General features: G+C 53.9%; 1 protein-coding gene across 1 annotated transcript in view; it reads right to left on the reverse strand.

Moving 5' to 3' along the window:
- Nucleotides 1-4,662: 4,662 nt before the first annotated feature.
- The window catches only part of PADI3 (peptidyl arginine deiminase 3), a 28,601-nt gene continuing 16,402 nt past the window's right edge, over nt 4,663-16,861 (reverse strand). The window contains exons 7-16 of the mRNA XM_077138022.1: nt 14,938-15,116; nt 14,607-14,710; nt 14,407-14,518; nt 13,623-13,730; nt 12,146-12,297; nt 10,815-10,959; nt 10,609-10,711; nt 7,143-7,222; nt 6,520-6,645; nt 4,663-4,986 (exon numbers count right to left, since the gene is read on the reverse strand). Coding sequence (XP_076994137.1) covers nt 4,753-4,986; nt 6,520-6,645; nt 7,143-7,222; nt 10,609-10,711; nt 10,815-10,959; nt 12,146-12,297; nt 13,623-13,730; nt 14,407-14,518; nt 14,607-14,710; nt 14,938-15,116 — 1,343 coding nt within the window. The 3' untranslated portion in view covers nt 4,663-4,752. The remainder of the gene's footprint in view (nt 4,987-6,519; nt 6,646-7,142; nt 7,223-10,608; nt 10,712-10,814; nt 10,960-12,145; nt 12,298-13,622; nt 13,731-14,406; nt 14,519-14,606; nt 14,711-14,937; nt 15,117-16,861) is intronic.

The following is a 16,861-nucleotide window of genomic DNA, read 5'->3' on the forward strand; positions in this document are numbered from 1 at the left end:
GAGGGGAGAGGGGGTAAGACCGCTGTATGAGGACAGGGTGGCATGGCCCCTGGTGCCTACCCAGGCTGCACCTCGGCATCACCGGCAGCTTTTTACAACATCCCAGCATCCAGGTAGAATCTCGGAGGAAGCAGTGCCTGCCCTCCAAGCAACTCCATCCTGCACAAGCTGGAGAAGTGCTGGTGGGGCTGTCAGGGCCTCAGGCTGTGCAGGTCAGCAGCCCAGGTTCAGACCTGGTCTCCCCCACCTACTAGCTCCATGCCCTAGGGAAGTGCCTTCATTTCTCTGTGCCTCAGTTTCCTCATTCGCAAAGGAGCATGGTAACTGATCACTCGACAGCGTGGCGCAGCAGCGGTGGGATGATGCATGTGGAATACTCAGCGCCTGTCCGGCCGCCGCTGCCCTCACCCATCTCTCCACCATCACCGGGCCATAGGAGCCTGGAGCTGGTGTTATGTTAGGAGGGGCTGGTTCCCACTGCCTCTGCCCAGTCCCCTTGCCTGCAGCCCCGGCTCCCCCAGCCCTGACGCTCCCTCCCTCTGGGGCTGCCAGGAAGGCTTCAGGAGGCCACGGGGTTGGGCAACCTCCTGCTTAAGCCCTGCAGTTACTTATTCTTAATTCTGAATAATAGCATGAGTCAGGCGGGACCCGGTGCCACGCAGAGCTGTAAATCCCCACAAGAAAGACAGGCCTTGCTTCGTGTCTGGGCCAGGAACCTCCTCTAGGCCAGCCCCATGCAGCTGAGACCTGTGGGGTACAATTCGAATTGCCAGGATGGCCCTCCCTTCCCCCAAACCTGACCTCTGGGGCCTAAAGTGTCTTCTGTTCCCTATTAAAATGCAGGAATTAGGAGAGTATCTACATGGTTGCTTCAGGAGGGCCTGGGGATGTTACATAGTGGCCACCATGTTCCCAGCACTGACAGAGGCCAGGTACTGTGCTACTACGTACCGCATGTGTGCTAGCTCTTATTCCCCATGCAAGCTTTATCAGGCAGGCCCATTTTACAGAGAGGAAACTGAGGCCCAGCAAGGTTAAGTGCACAGCTAGGAAGTACCAGCTCAGCATCCGATGGTCCGACTCCAAGTCCCTGGGCTTTCCATTGTGTTTACTGCTTTTCCCAGGGACTGCAGGGGTGTGGTCAGACTGCCCAGACACACTCTACCCACCTGCCCACCCCCAAGTCAGACCCTGGGAGGGAAAGAAGGGCTCTCCTCCACCTCTTCCACCTTGCCCCCCTCCCCCATCTTCTGCCTGTGCTCCAAGCTCTCTCTCTGCCTCCAGACCTTTGCACAGGCCATTCCCACTGCCTGGAACCTCTTCCCTGCTCACGCACAGCTCAGTGCCATCCTTCAATCTCAAGAGGAAAAGCAGGTCCCACCCCTTTATTCCCAGGCCCTCAGTCTCTCCACTTGAAAACATCACAATTTTTTGTTATTGTTTTCTATGCCTCTTGATTTCCTAGATGTAAACTCCCTGAGGTTAGTCAGTTTGCCTGACAAATAGTAAATATCCACCAAATATTCTTTGAATGAATGACTGAGGGAAAAATAGAGGATGTTGAATATGATTTTGTTGGGGTAAAAATAACTGGTCCAGCCTAGCAGCCTCTGGCTCCCCTGAGGTCCCCTGTCCTAGCCCCCCAAGCGTTCTGAGCAGTCAGCCAAGAGGGGGTGGGTCTATTGCTCATCTTCCCTCATCCTCAGGCCTGGTCAAGGCTGACCTCTGTGCTGATGGGAACCACGGGTGGGGCAGGGATGGGTGACTCCTTCCAGAACCCTGACTTCATTCCAGTCTCCATGGGGGTTTCCGGGCCTGAAATCTGGCCCTGGTAAGGGCCAGGTGGTGGCAGCAAGGACTGCAGTCTAGGGAGGAGCTAGGATGGGTGGAGGTGACCCTTCCCCCAGGCTTCTTAGAGGCAGCCCCCAGGGCTTTTAGGACCCATGCAGCTTCACCCATGGGATCCTAGGTTTCAGACCAGACTCTTCAAGGATCCAGAACTGAGCCCCAGGCCTGGAAGGAGGACCCACTGATCACACCTTCTCTTTCTGACACCGTGGCCAGCCTTGATTTCAAGGGGCATGGGTGGTCCAGCCCACTGCAGTCAGAAAGGTTCACTGGGCCTGGCCGGCTACAGTGAGCAGAATCACAGTCTCCCAATGACATTCCCATCCTAATCTCCCAGAACTGTGGCTACGTCACCTTGCATGGCAAAGAGAAATTCATTTTGCCAGTGGAATTAAGGTTGATAATCAGTTGATCTCGAGATGAAGATATTTTCCTGGATTATCCAGGGAGAGCCCAATGTAATCCCAAGTATCCTTAAACATGAAAGAGGGAGGCAGAAGAGAGAGAAAGCTTTGAAGATGATGGTGGCTTTGAATATGGAGGAAGGGGCCACAAGCCAAGGAATGCAGGTGGCCTCTAGAAGCTGGAAAAGGCAAGGAAACATTCTCCCCTAGGATCTCAGGAAGGAGCCAGCCCTGAAGATACCTTGATTTTAGGACTTTTGAGACCCCCAGAACTGAAAAAGAATACATTTGTGCTGTTTTTAGCCACTATGTTTGTAGTCATTTATTCCAGCAGCAATAGGAAACAAATACATTGCCTATCACCTTTGCTATGTACACAAGTGAATGTTCTTTCTAGTGGCCCAAATGAGGATTTATTTTGCTTCCCCTCTGCATGCGGGTAGGTTCCCGGGCTGTCCCCTTGTCCCACAACAATGGGGATCACAAGAGGAAAACTTGAGGGGTGAAAAGTTTGCAGGGCTTTAGGCCCCTAGGCTGGGTCACCCTGAGCCCTGTGGCCAGTCTATGGGCTTCTGGAAGTGAGAAAATCCTGCTTGGAAATGCACACTAGTTCTCCCAATTTCAGGCACTTGCCTTCTAGACATTCCCCACCACAAGTCCTTCCAAAAAAATATTCTTGTCTCAGCATCCTCATTTGTCTCAGCTTCCCTGGGGGAATTTTATCAAAATCTGGGCAGGTTAGGGACACTGGGATTCCTTTCCAGAGAATCCAAGTGAATCCAGGCAAAGAAGGAGCATTAGGAAGGTTGCATCATCTTCTTTAACCATCCTGCTGCATTCCAGCCCCGGGCCAGAGTGAGTGAGCTTCCGTGTTTTGCAGTTCAGGAGAGAATAAGCATGGGATGGGAGGAGGGTGGGCAGATGGAGGGATTTCTGGGGCTGGGCAGCGGAGCCTTGGGGACCTGTGATGGGGCATATGGGCGGGCAGGAGGGTGCTGCAGAGGGCACACAGCAGGTCTCCACAGGTTCCACCCAGATTTGGCCTCCCCTATTGCAACACCCATGAGGCAACCTTCTGGCCACAGCCCAGACCTGGGCCCTGCCATGCTGACCGGGTCCAGATGGCCTTTTTACCCCTGGACTTTGCTTTTATTATCACAACTGTCCATGGCAGCCCTAACTTGTCCTGTGGCTAAGACAGAGCAAACTCACAGTCTTGGGAAAATGTGATCTTGTCTGGTTTCCCAACCAGCCCCAAATTCCTGGAAAGCAGACAAGCAATCACTTCCACTGCAGAAATGCTTCTGCCCTTGCTGTTTTGTTCCAACCCCAAAGAAAAGAATTAGACCTAAAGCATTTGTGTTTCCTCTGATTTATTAGTCAGTGCTGGGGACACAGCTGCATCCATATAGAACACAGATGTAAACTGACTCACATCTGGAGGAAGCCAGCCCACTCCCCCTCACCCCTACTGCACCCACAGCAGTCCGCACGCCCAGAATTGTCCCACCGTGAGCTGTCTCGGTGGATCTGGACACCCTAAGCTCCCCCCCCGTGGCACAGCAGAATATAGGAATGTTGGTAAGAGGTCAACAGAAGGCCTAGATGTCCCCCCGCCTTTGGGGAAAGGTCCCAGAGCCAAGGAAGCAACTTTCCAGAAGGTGGATAGCCGGGGTCTCCCTTATGCTTTTTTTTATTTTTTCTTTTGCACGGGCAGGCACCAGGGATCGAACCTGGGTCTCCGGCATGGCAGGTAAGAACTCTGCCTGCTGAGCCACTGTGGCCTGCCCTCCCCTTATGCATTTTGAAGAACATTTCCACTCTTGCATCCACAGTTTTCCCAATCTCTTGGAATCCCCCGGAAACTATTATTTCCATGTAATTGCAGGAGGTTTTTGAACAAAACCAGATTTCAGAATGTCAGATGATAGAGAGTTTATCCGACTGAGGGATGCCTCTGAGAGGCACCTACAAGGAGGAAGCTCCCTGCTAGGCCCTGGGCCTGGGCACTGAGCAGCCCTCCAGGTGTTCTGGATGAGGCTCCAGGTGGAATCTATCCTGTCCTGGGTGGAAGGATCTGGTGGGAGGGCTGTTCCCCTGCAGAGTGGGAGGCAATCAGCCCCAAGCAGAGAGCCCTGGGTCCTTCCTCCATCAGGATGTGCAGGCATGATGGCAACTGAGGTGCGGGGATATGCAAGGATGCTTCTGGAAATTGCTGTCAAATGGAGGATTTGGGAGTGTGGAGGGGGAAGTCTGGGGGTGTACCCTGAGCCATGTTGGTCCACGTGAGTGGCCACAAGGAAAGAGGTCCTTCTGCTCAGGAGGCCAAGAGGACAAATGTTTGAGAACCAGATGGGTTGCAGGCGAGCTACGGGCAGTTCTAGGGAAAAGGTTCCATGTAGAACCTGGGGTCTCCACGCATTTGTTCGGGGGCTTCTCTCATCTCCGTCGCCTGGGCCGATGCCTACCCCGGGGGGAGAGGCTGGTGGGCCGGAGCAGCTCAGGGCACCATGTTCCACCACTTGAAGGGGAAGGGCTTCCGGCGCACGTTGGTGCCGCAGTGGACCTCTCCGTGCAGCATGTGGTAGGGGGTGAAGTCGTCAATGAAGGTGCAGTGGAGGCCCAGCGGCTCCAGCAGGGACCGCACCTTCTCCTCCAGGCAGCAGCGGCCGTTGATGATGGGCCCAAAGGGCTTGGGGATGCCCAGGTGCTTGCCCAGCACCAGCATGTTCACCTGTGGGCCAAGGAGGGCGGGGTGGCATCAGTACGGGGTGCCCACCCCCACGCCCCCCCAATACCGGGCAGGACTTGGAGCTTTTTGTCTTTAGGCGGCGGTGAAAGCATCGCCTGGTCAAGGGCACTTGGGCTGGTAAGAGGTCTCTCGCCAGCTGTGGCTGCCTCTGGAGGAGCATCTGCACGGCTCACGATGACGACTTCTCCCTCGTGCCCCTGCTGGTGGTGGGTGGCGGCGGCTGCCGTGTTTGCACGACAGAATTCCAACCTCCTGGGCAATAGCTGATCAGACCAGGGAAGAGGTGGACAGATCGGCTTTTCTCTCCCTGATATTTGAGGTGGGCGCTGTGGGAGAGAGCCCTGCCAGCCTCTGCCTGCGTCTCTATCTACAATGCATGTCCATACTCATATTCTCCCACAGGGGCAGAGAAGGAGAGGAAGCCAGGCTGGAGAGAAAGAGGGAGAGAGAATATGCTGCAGATGTGCAGAGAGGAGCAGGGACAAGAGATGGTTCCAGCCCTCCTGCCCTCGGGGTTCAGGACATCCTTCTATTAAATCTCCATCTCTACCCAGAGCAGGCTTGGGTGGGCCTCTCTTTCTTGCAAACACAAGAACCTGAACCGATGCATAAGCTTCTGGGGGCACCTACATAATTTCAAGGCTGTCTTAAGCATGGAGAGAGGAAGGGAGGTGGCAGGAGGCTTTGTTGCAAGAGAGGAAATCAAGGCAGCGGTTGTGGGGTGATTAGCCAGAAAGGGGAAGGAAAACAGAGGGGATGAGGCAATGGTGGTGTGGACAGGCTCCCTGCAAGCTGTGATGACGGGCGGGTTAAGGTCCTCCGGAGTAGAGAAGGGGGTGGGGACCTGGCTGGAGAGACATGATCTTTATGGGGGGACATCACTGGCCTAATCTCAGACCTGCTGAATTGGAGCCCCCAGGCGTGGGACCCCAGCTGTCCAGGTGTTTTGAACATATACTCCGGTTTTTGAAGCCTCAGAGGTAAACCCCTTAAGGCTCAATTGAAAGACACCTCTTCCATGAAGTCTTCTCGGATCTCCAGTCCTACCTTTTAGGCTGGATGTGCTTTGTCCCATCCCTGAATTGTTAATCACATTATCACACAAAACAGGAAGGTGGAGAGAGGGCCCCCCTTGCTAGATTTAACTGGACACTCCTTGAGAGCTGGGACCAGCCTTAATCATCTCAGGAGCCCCCATGTGTGGAACGGATGGAGAGCGCAAGCCAGGAGAAGGGGCACAGGACAGGCGCCGAGCTCCTATGTGATGCCCCGTGCCCAGCACATACGTGCTCCTGCCCTCATCTGCTCACTCTACAAACATCGCCGGGTCCCTGGGAGAGGAAAGGTCTGCGAGCATTCTTAGTGACCGCGATGACCAGCCGACAAGAAGCCCTTCTGGGCACTGCGGGGCCTCTGGTCCTCCCCCCGCCCCTGCCCACTGCCACAATCCCCACCCCGCACATCCAGGCCCCGGGGGGAGAGACCCGGGGGACCCCTGCGCTGCCCCCGCCTCACCAAGTCAGGGAACAAGGCCAGCGCCTTCCTCTGCTCTGTCTTGAAGAGCTGGGGGATGTCGATGATGTCGCTGTCACACAGGCCCAGCTCCCGCTTCAGCACCTCCCGATTCCAGTCAATGCAGCCCTGGGGTGGGGAATGGGGGGCCAGGTGGGGTTGGGGCCTTTATGAGCTTGAGGTGCCATCTCTTTCCCGCTGGGTGCGATGCCCCCCCACCTTCCCTGCGCATCCCCCGTGAAATACTCTCAACTCAGACGTCAGAGATAGTTTAAACCATAAGTCCGGACCCTCCCTCCGCTCAAAACCCCCAACTGCCTTGCTGGACGTCCGAGCCAAAGTCCCAACGACAGCCTGCGAGGCCTCAACGTGGCCTGGTCTCCCATGCCAGCCCCCCCTCAAATCCTCCAGGCCTGTTTTGTTCTGCCTCTGCGCCCTCATCTGTGCTGTTCCCTCTGCCTAGGATGCTTGTCCTCCTCACCCGCATGGGGCTCCCCACTTCATTTCTCTTGGAGCAAAGGAAGGGGTTGGAGCTGCTCTGTCTGTCCCAGCCTGAGTTTTCATGAACCCATGAGCCTCAGACTTCCGTTCCCAGCCATGCCCACCCGTCGCCACAGCCCCCTTACCTGCACAAACTTATTGTAGCTGATGAGGTTTTCGTTGGAAAGGATCTGGGTGATGGAGACGGGCTTGACCAGCTTTTGGCCTGTGAAGGAGCCCCAGGAGAGGGAACCGTGGGGACTGGGACAAACGCAGCGTGCAGACACCCGCTCTGGGAGGGAGACAGGCAGAGGTCCAGCACGCAGCTACCGCTGGGTCCTGTCAACAACTCTGACTTTTCTGGACCCGGCAGAGCTTGGCTTGGCTCCGGTGCCAGGCTGGGGGTGCGAGGACTGGGAGGGGCAGCTGGCTGCAGTGCCCTCCACTTAAGCTCGCTGGAAGTGGTGGCCTTTCACTGGGAATGTACCACCACCCCAGGGTGCTGGGGATGAGGCCTCTCCCTCTGGTTAGCAGGGTGCTGGGTCAGTTTCCGCCCACCCACCAGGGCCAGAACCAACAGGTTCACTGAGCAGTGGCCCGGGGGTTGGTGTGGGGAGCCAGACCCCATCGGACCCTGTCTCTGCCCTCCACGAGGCAAATGCATGGCAAAGGGGGCTCCCCGAGGCCCGGCTTTCCTAGCCAGTCTGACGGGGCACCCTTGGGGCTGGAGGAGGAAGGGGAGGTTAGCCAACAACCAGTAATCATCACACTACCATTCATTAAACCCTAACTGTAACCCACAGGGTACTCGTCATCACCCCACTTCACAGATGAGGAAATTGAAGCTCAGAGAGGTTCAATTATCTGAGGTCTTGTCGCTGGGAAATTGGGGGGCTGTGAGTCAAACCCAAGCCGGTATTCATTGAAGGGCCTCACATGTCCACCAAGAGAGAGGAGAGGGCCCCCTGACCCTACTTGTAGTGCCCCATACCCCACTTGGAGTCAGACTGTTAGCTTAAGTCCCAGGCCGTCACTTTCCCACTGACGCCTCTGGGGCAGGGACTCTCCTTCTCTGAGCCTCGCATTCTTGGGGTGTAAATGGGGCGATAGGAATGGTCCCTCACAGCTCTTGTGAGCCTCCAGTGGGGTAATGAGCAGTGCTCATAGCATGGGCTTGGCATGCAGTATGTACCTAATCAGAGGCGCCATAGTCACCATCCTGTGTGTCAGCTCTCAAGGGTGCAGCACTACATGTGGCCTGACGTCTGTGAACCCCTTCTTCTTCCCAGCCCCTCAACCTTGCTCCAAGTGTGCTAGTTTGAAAGTATTGTGTACCCCAGAAAAGCCAGGATTTGTAATCCTAACTCAATATTGTAGGGCGGAAACCCTTTTGATTAGATTACCATCACAGAGTTGTGACGCTTTTGTTTAGATTAGGTCTGTGAAGATGTGGCACACCCAATTGTAGGTGTGGCCTTTTGGTTAGATGGCGATGTGACTCCACCCACTCAAGGTGGGTCTTGATTAGTTTGTTGGGGAAATGTTTTAAAGGAGCCTCAGATGCAGATGCTTGGAGAACAGCTGCTTCAGAGCTGACAGAGACATGGATGTGTGGAGATGCTTGAAGAGCTGACAGAGAGAGCAGATGCCTTGACATGGACAGGCCCAGCACACTTTGCCATGGCCTTCCCATGAGATGCTAAGCAAGCCAGAACCCAGAGTTGTGTCCCAGAGGAGCTAAGTGAAGGCCCACAGATGCCTGGAGAGGAAACCACTGGTATCAGAAGCTGGAACCAACACAACCGGGAACAAGAACCAGCAGATGCCAGCCACGTGCCTTCCCAGCTGACAGGGGTGTTCCAGATGGCATCAGCCTTTCTTGAGTGAAAGCAACCTCTTATTGGTGCCTTAATTTGGACATTGTCATGGCCTTAGAATTGTAAACTTGTAACTTATGAATTCCCTTGTTAAAGCTGTTCCATTTCGGGTAGATTGCTCTCAGACAGCTTAACAAACAAGTTCGCCAGGTCTTGCTCCCTGTTACAATGGTACCTGGGAAAGCCGGAGATGTGTTTTTCCTGCCCGCTACTACATATTTGGGTGTGAGGACTTTAAGATTTGGTCTGAGTTCAAAGGAGTCTAGTCTTGGTCCCTCTGGGAGCAGTGGGCATAGGGGAAGGCTGTATTTCTTCCACTTTGTAGCTGGGTTCCAGCATTGCGTTGGGAAGAGAATGACGTTAGTGAATGGAGAGCAACAGAACTTAGGAAGTTATCACACACAGGAGTGGCTCAGTTTTGCAGAAGCTTTTCTCTTCGATGTAACTTTGTCCGGAACATTGTCTGATCCCCATGAGGACATGGAGCCAGGAAACTCTATGATTAGGACAAAGGGTCTTTGTGCTGAGACCCCAGGGGCCCCAACCAGAGGAGAAGCATCCTCCCAGATTCAGGCAGCCTCGGGGGGACAAGGCAGGGAGTGGTTCTGAGAGCCCTTCCAGTAGGCTGGTCCCGCCCCGGCCCTAGCAAGCTCTCCCTCTCAGAATCTCTCCAGCGTAAAAGGAAAATGTAGGCCCTTTGCTGGAAAAGCAGGGAAAAAGTGCCATTATGGGTGCTAAACTAGAAAGTTTCTTCCTTTCTGCTGTGATCTGTCTTGACCTTTCATGGTGTTTTTTAAATTATTATTTAATGCCACGCTCCCTTGGGCACAGGGATACTCATGGGGTGAGCACAGACCCTCGCAGGTTCCCAGTGGCCCCACACATAACTTGGGGCATGTGCACTCCCCACCCCACCCCAGGGCTGGACTGATACCCAGTTTGTGGGTAAAAAGGAGAAGCTGAGCCAAGCATCTCTTCCCATGGGCCCCACCCCAGAAGTAGCTCGGCTCCAAGGGCACTGCAGCCTCCACGCTTGGGGTGCCAGGTACCTGGCTCGGATGGGTGAGAGGCTTGCTCCTACCAAGTTACCCACCAAACCCTGTGACACTGCCAGCCACGACAGGGACAATTTGTGCCGTGCCCTTCCCTGAGATGCTGATGGGTCACAGTGCCCAGCCTCAGCTTCCCCCATGCTCTGGGGACAGAAGTCAGCAGCAGATGTTGGCTGGGGGCAGAGAGGAGGAGGCCTCGGGCGGGGGGTGGGCAGAGTACCAGGAGGCAGGAGCAAGCAGCCACAGAGCTGCCTCTGAGAGGCACGGGAGGCGGCCCCATTCTTGAGCCAAGGCTCCAGGTCCCCAGTAGTTGCTCTAATGACCCATCAGATCTTACTTACAAAGCACAAATGATGAAAAATTTCAAGACAGTGACCTCAGAGCAGTAAGGGCCAAGTTTGGGACCCTTCTGAGTGTGGGGCCCTTTGCAGTTGTAACAGTCACAGGTCTAGAAGCTGCTCTGTCCGCACCCACTCAAGCCCACCACCGATCACCGAGCTTCTAGCCTCAGCCCTGAAGCCAACAATGGGCTGCGGTGGCTGGTGGAGCAGGCCAGGCACTGGGGGGAGTTGAGGGATCCCGGATTTGGGGGAACAACCTTTCTTTAAAATGTGCCACCCTTTCTCAAGCCCCAGTATGTCCTGATTGAGGGGAGGGGGCAGGAGAGCTGTGACGTTACCCACCAGCAACGCCTTCGAGCAGCTGGGCCCTGCCGTGACCCCGCTTCTGCTTTTCCTGAAAGAGTTTGAGGCAGGCATCGGGGCTGGCCAGGAGCAGCCGGAAGCCCTGTGTGGAGAGATGAGACCGGCTGGGTTTCCTGGCCTCTGCGTGGCCCACCAGAGCTCAGCCCCTGCCCTGTCGGACCCAGGCACGCTGTCCACATCCTTACTTTCCCGTCGGGGGCAGGAACGAAACTGAGAAACTCATCCACGTGGCCCACAACCAACCAGTCCACGAAGAGCTCCACGGGGGGCTGCACCCGCTGGGCGTGCAGGAAGTTCCGCACCACCTGGGTGACCCGGCGGCCAAATGACCTGGGGCCCGCGGGATGGACAAAAAGAGTCACTTAGCTAAGAAATCTATGCAGAAATGGAATGACGAGTGTTCAAGATTTCTGCAATATCTGCTTGAAAAAAAAAAACAAACAGAAAGCATGCATTTACTTTTCTAAGCTCAAAAGGCAATAAATATAAACATATTTTTAAAAAACTGCACTCAGTCTCCAAGACTCCAGTTCTTGGAGATGGGCCAATCATGCTGGGGAAATGACCCACCCAGTCCTGCCATCTGCACACCCTTGGAGCCTGTCCCCAGGAGACCAATTGCACCAGTATGTTCAATCCCCTTGGCCCCCATTTCCTGGAGTCCAGCTTACTTCCCTCTTGCCACAGCCTCACCTCCCTAGACCTCAGTGGAGAGAGAAGTAGACAGGCTCACCTCTGAGAGGCCTCACAGCCCAAGTATTTAATGCCTATGAATTTAAACCAATTCCTTATTTGCCTTCTGAAAACATATCTAATGTATTGTCTAAACTTCCCTCTTTCTGAGTAATCATTTCTCCAAATACATTTCCAAAGCTTGACTCTTGATTCATTTGATCCCAAGTCTGTCCTAATGGCTTGGCTGAATTTGGGTGGCTCAATGTTTGGGGCTCTTCAACAGCAAATGACTGTTCAATATAATTCCTTTTCTTTGCCATCAGTGGCCCTGTGTCATCAGTTGAGTAATGCATAATTTCTAACCCTCTCTCTGTGTTAATGCCATCTCAATCTTTATATGTCCTTTTTTCTGTTCTCAGAAAAAGACCTGATGTTAGTCATTTACATTATAGTATGAACAAGCTTTGACATAAATGGAATTTCTCCCAGGGCTGTTGAAACTAGGAGTTTTTTCTTCTATTATGATTAATTGATAGATGCTGTTTTTAGTGACATCTACTAATTTTCAGAATTGGGTGAACCGAGTCTCCTCCTAACTTTGCTCTCTGTGTGACCTTCACCTCTTTGGGCCCCACTTGTAAAATGAAGGCCTGGACCGAATGCTCTCTTAGGTCCTTGCTTGCTCTCTCCTTCTCAAACTCCCCGAGGTAAGTCACAGCATCCACCCCTCCCTCACTTCTAAGACTACAATTTCATCACCTCTTTCCTGTTCTCTGCAAGGGGTGGAATGGTCCCCCAGCCCCATCACAGCCCAAGAGCCCCTCTCTTGTTCCTCTCTCACCCAGGCAGGTTGCCCCCGATGAGGATCCTCCCCAGGGGGTACTCTTTTCCATCGACCACCACCGGGGGGCTGACCTCCAGGTTCCCAAAGGAGTCCAGGCCACTCACACACATGTCCTGCGGTTCCCGAGTCACATAGCCGAAATCTGGACCCTGGGGAGGGGAAACAGAGTCAGGTTGGTGGGTGGCAGGAAAGTACCAGGAAGAGCTTGATCCCAAGATGGGGCAGGAGTGTCCTACCCATTCTTCAGATGGAGCAACTGAGTCAATGTTTGGGGCTCTTCAACAGCAAATGATTGTTCAATATAATTCCTTTTCTTTGCCATCAGTGGCCCTGTGTCATGAGTTGAGTAATGCATAATTTCTAACCCTCTCTCTGTGTTAATGCCATCTTAGTCTTTATATGTCCTTTTTTCTGTTCTCAGAAAAAGATCTGATGTTAGTCATTTACATTATAGTATGAACAAGCTTTGACATAAATGGAATTTCTGACCTATCTGACCTAGCCATTCTTTCACGCATGCACAGGAGCCAAGGCTGGGAGACACTGTGGCCTTTTGGCCCTGCTGCCCTGTTGGGTAGTGCCTCCTCCGTAGCAGAGGGAGGCAGTGGAGTACTTGCTCTTGCACTTCCCATTAGGCATGGAGCCAGGTCGTGGGCCCTCACCTCTGCACAGCCTTCCTGACAAATCCAGCTAAGGGCATGCCTCTAGCTGCTCTAGGGTGCCTGCTCCTGGGGGCCCAGAGGCTACTAATACCCTCTGAGCCTCAATCTCTCAACCCTGGAAAAGGGGAGAACTCCCCAGGCCACCTCTTAGAAGGAATTGAGGCCACATCAAAGGCCAGGTGAGAGCTCCTGTCACCTGTGCGGTCCAGCAGGGTTTGGAGGGGACTGTCCATTCTCTACGACACCATAGGAGTCTTCCTTCTCTCCTCGAAGGGATCCTGCTCGGCAGCCATCGTTTCACTCCTACCCTTCCAATTTCAGTACCAATGCCAGCTCATGGTACTGTGTGATCCCTCCGTGTCACAGACACTGTGATAAGTGCTTTCAGGGGGTGATGAAGAAACAGAGGCTCAGAGAGGAGAAGGGGCTCACACAACGTCACATGGCACATGAGTGGCAGAGCCAGGTTGTTCCAACACCAAAGCTCTGTTCTTAACAGCTGCACTGTCATGCCTCTCCCATCGAGGGCTACCAGCTTTAGAAAATAAAAATACAGGATGCCCAGTAAATGTGAATTTCAGATAAACAGCAAAAATTGTTTTTTTTAGTGTAAGTATATCCCAGGAAATATTTGGTACGTACTTATACTAAAAATTTATTCATTGTCTTTCTGAAATTCAAATTTAACAGAGTGCTCTGTATTCTATCAGGTAACCCTAACCTCTCCTAAAGAATAAGGTCCCCAGTGCTGGCCCCTGTGTTCCATATCCCAGTGTGGCCCTCAGGGCTGAACTGTGGCCAGGATCACTCACCAGGATTCTTTTGTAAGGGAAGTCCTGCAGTTCCCCATTCCTGGGGGAGTCAAAAACCACCGGGAAAGTCTTGTGTGGTGCCTGGACATAGCCCAGCTCCATCTCGTCCTGCAAACAGGGAGAGAGACGCCCAGCTGTGGCCTGTCAGCAGCTCTGCGCACTGGCTCAGCGCGGAGCACTTTGGAGAAAACAGTTCATGTGAGTTCTCCGACGGCCAGAGGAGGGGGTGGAGGCTCAGAGAGGGGATGTGGTTGCCTAGGGTCACACAGCAAGACAGAGGCCAGGAGTGGATGAGAAGATGGGCACGTCAGGAAGCAGGCTGGGGTTTCTGGATTTCAGCACTGTGGACATTTGAGGCTGGATTCTTCTCTGTTGTGGGGACTATCCTGGGCTCTGGAGGATGTTTAGCAGCTTCTCGGGCCTCTTCCCACTAGATGCACCGCCCCCCCCCACCCAACCACCACGTTGGTGACAACCAAAAATCTCTCCAGACATTGCCGAATGTCTGCCAGAGGGTAAAGCTGTCTCCCAGGGAAGTCACAGGTCCAAGCTATTGAAGGCAGAGAGCCCGTGCCCCATACCTCTGCCAGATCCAGGGGGTAAATGGGTGTAGAATTGTGTGCCAGGGTCTCCAGAAAGTTCTGGAGAGAAGGGGAGAGCTCCAGGAAAGAGTGGTAGCCTGGGGAGGAAAGGCATGGCACCAGGCAGCCCACTGGTTGGGGACAGCCGGCCTCTCCCTCCAGGATGGCTTCCTGGCTGGGCCCTGCCCGGTGCCCAGGCTCACCTGGATCCATCGGTCGTTGCGGTTCTCAGTCTGCGGGCAGATGGTGAGCTTGCAGCCGGCCCTCCTGGCCAGCTCAGCCACCGCGTTCACAAAGCACATGTTGTTCTTCACGCTGCAGGCAAGCCCGGGAGAGTGGCTCAGGATGGTGCTGGGGCCTGGGGCCAGAGGGGCCACCTGGGGCCACCACCTCTCAGACTCACCTGCACACATACACCTCCAGGGGTGGCAGGGTGCTGGGAGTCATGATCCATGGTGCCACACGGAACACCACTGTGTCAGTGAAGATGGGGGACTCGGGGAAATCCTGCAGGAGAGGGCCAGAGGAGTGAGAGAGGGAGAGCACTGGACTTGGAGTCCGGAGGCCTGGATGTGAGTTCCGAGTCCAGCAGCTGTGGTCCTGGAACAGGTCACCCGCCTCTCTAAGTCTTCGTTTCTCGGAAGTGGAGAAGTCTGGGGTCCGGCCCGCCGGCAGGGCCTGTGTCTCGAGGAATGGAGCCCTTTCTTTGCCTGAGCTGCCCGGCCACCCCGTACCTGGCTGGAGTCGTCCAGGAGGGTGACGTGGAAGGAGATGAGCCCGGTGAAGCCGGTGTCGGGGAAGGAGAGGCCCTCCACGAAGAAGCGCTCCTCGCCCCCGGGGAAGCGGGGCACCACGTACGACACCTTGTGCTGACCCAGCACGTGCCTGTAGGCCTCGCACGAGTCCTCGGGACCTGGGCGGACAAGTGGAGGGGGGCTGTGGTCCCTGGAGGGTCCAGGGAGCAGGAGGCAGGCAGGAAGAGCTGGGTGGCCTCACCAATCGAAGAAATGCCGGCAGACAAGAAAGCTGCCTCCATTTCTTTGGCAAGAAGACAAGAGCCGGAGGTCACCCAGTGTGGGCAAGGTGAGAGGAGCATTCTTTTCTGAGACGGGTGCCCAGGTTTTTTCTGGAGGGCGGTTTGGTGGCATCTAACCAAACAGTGTGTTTACCCCTGCACCCATTGAGTAGTGCCCCCACCTCAAGGTCACGACCGCCCAGAACCAGAGAATGTGACCTTGTTCGGAAACAGACTTAGCAGATGCAATCGGGTTAAGATGAGGCCGTGCTGGGTTAGGGCATCTCTATGAGAAGGGGGAGAGTCGGGCACACAGAGGGGAGATGCACGTGAAGACGAAGGCAGGATGGGAGCCATGCAGCTATAAACCAAGGACCACCAGAAGCTGGAGAGAGACGTGACACGGATTTGTTCTTGGGGCCCCCAGAGGGCTATGAGCCTGCCGACACCTTCAGGGACCCTGCAGGCCCCTGATTTTGGACCTGGGGCCTCTGGAACCATGCAAGGATAAATTTCTGTGGTTTTAAGCCATCTGTTTTGTGGCAATGAGTTACAGCTGCCATGGGAAATGAAGACAACCCCCAACGCAGCAATTTCACTTCTAGCTAGCTTCCCTACAGAATACTCGTTCAAGTTCCCAAAATACTTGTACAACGGTGTCCACCGGACATTTACCCATCCGTTCAACAAGTCTTTGCTGAGCACCCACTATGCACGAGGCACTGTTCTGAACATGGGATGCAGCAGTGAGCCAGGTCCCTGCCCTCAAGAAAGTTCCACTGATGTAGAATCAAAACACTGCAAACAAATGCTGCAGGAAACCAGATAGATTACAGCACTTCTACGCGCTGGAGTGCTCTGCAGCTGCAGGGAAGAATGATGTCGCGCTAAATAAACAGACAGAAAGATGGGTAGGATCTAACATCCAAGGAAAGAAGCAGGTTGGAAGGCAGAACACACACACGCGCGTGTGCGTGCACACACACACCTTAGAGTTTATACAGGAAAAAGCCAGGAGAGACACACGTCAAATTGTTCCCAGTGACTACATGTGAGGGTCAGGTTTGGGGGGTGGGGGTAAAGAACTCGCTTTATTTACTTTGTATACTTCCATATCGTTTGACCGTTAAAAAAAATGAGCATCTTATTATAGGTTTATATATATATATGTATATTTTTTTATTCTCATGGGCAGGCACCGGGAATTGAACCCAGGTCTCTGGCATGACAGGCAAGAACTCTGCCACTGAGCCACCATGGCCCACCCTAGGTTTGTATTTTTAAAAGGTATTTTATACCCCTACATGTTCTACTTGTAATTTTGGCATTGTGACTGCGTAAAACAAAGTCCATTTTGTAAAAAAAAGAGGTGCGCGCTGAATTTTGTAAGGGCAAAATCCGTGGTGTCTGGGATTGGCTTAGAGATACTTCAGTCAGGTAAGAAAGGACAGCTGAAGCGGGAGAGGCAACCTACTGACAATTTCTTAATCTGGGTGATGGGCACACGGGGTTCATCACACTGTCCTCTTTCTTTTGTGTAAGTTGGAGACTTGTCATCATGAAAATGTTCTAAAGGCATCTAAAAAATATTTTTAAAGTCCATTCTTCCAATAAAATGACCCGGAGTCAGGGCCTGCGCTGGG

Source organism: Tamandua tetradactyla, chromosome 2, assembly GCF_023851605.1.
Source record: "Tamandua tetradactyla isolate mTamTet1 chromosome 2, mTamTet1.pri, whole genome shotgun sequence".
In the NCBI taxonomy this organism is placed as follows: domain Eukaryota; kingdom Metazoa; phylum Chordata; class Mammalia; order Pilosa; family Myrmecophagidae; genus Tamandua; species Tamandua tetradactyla.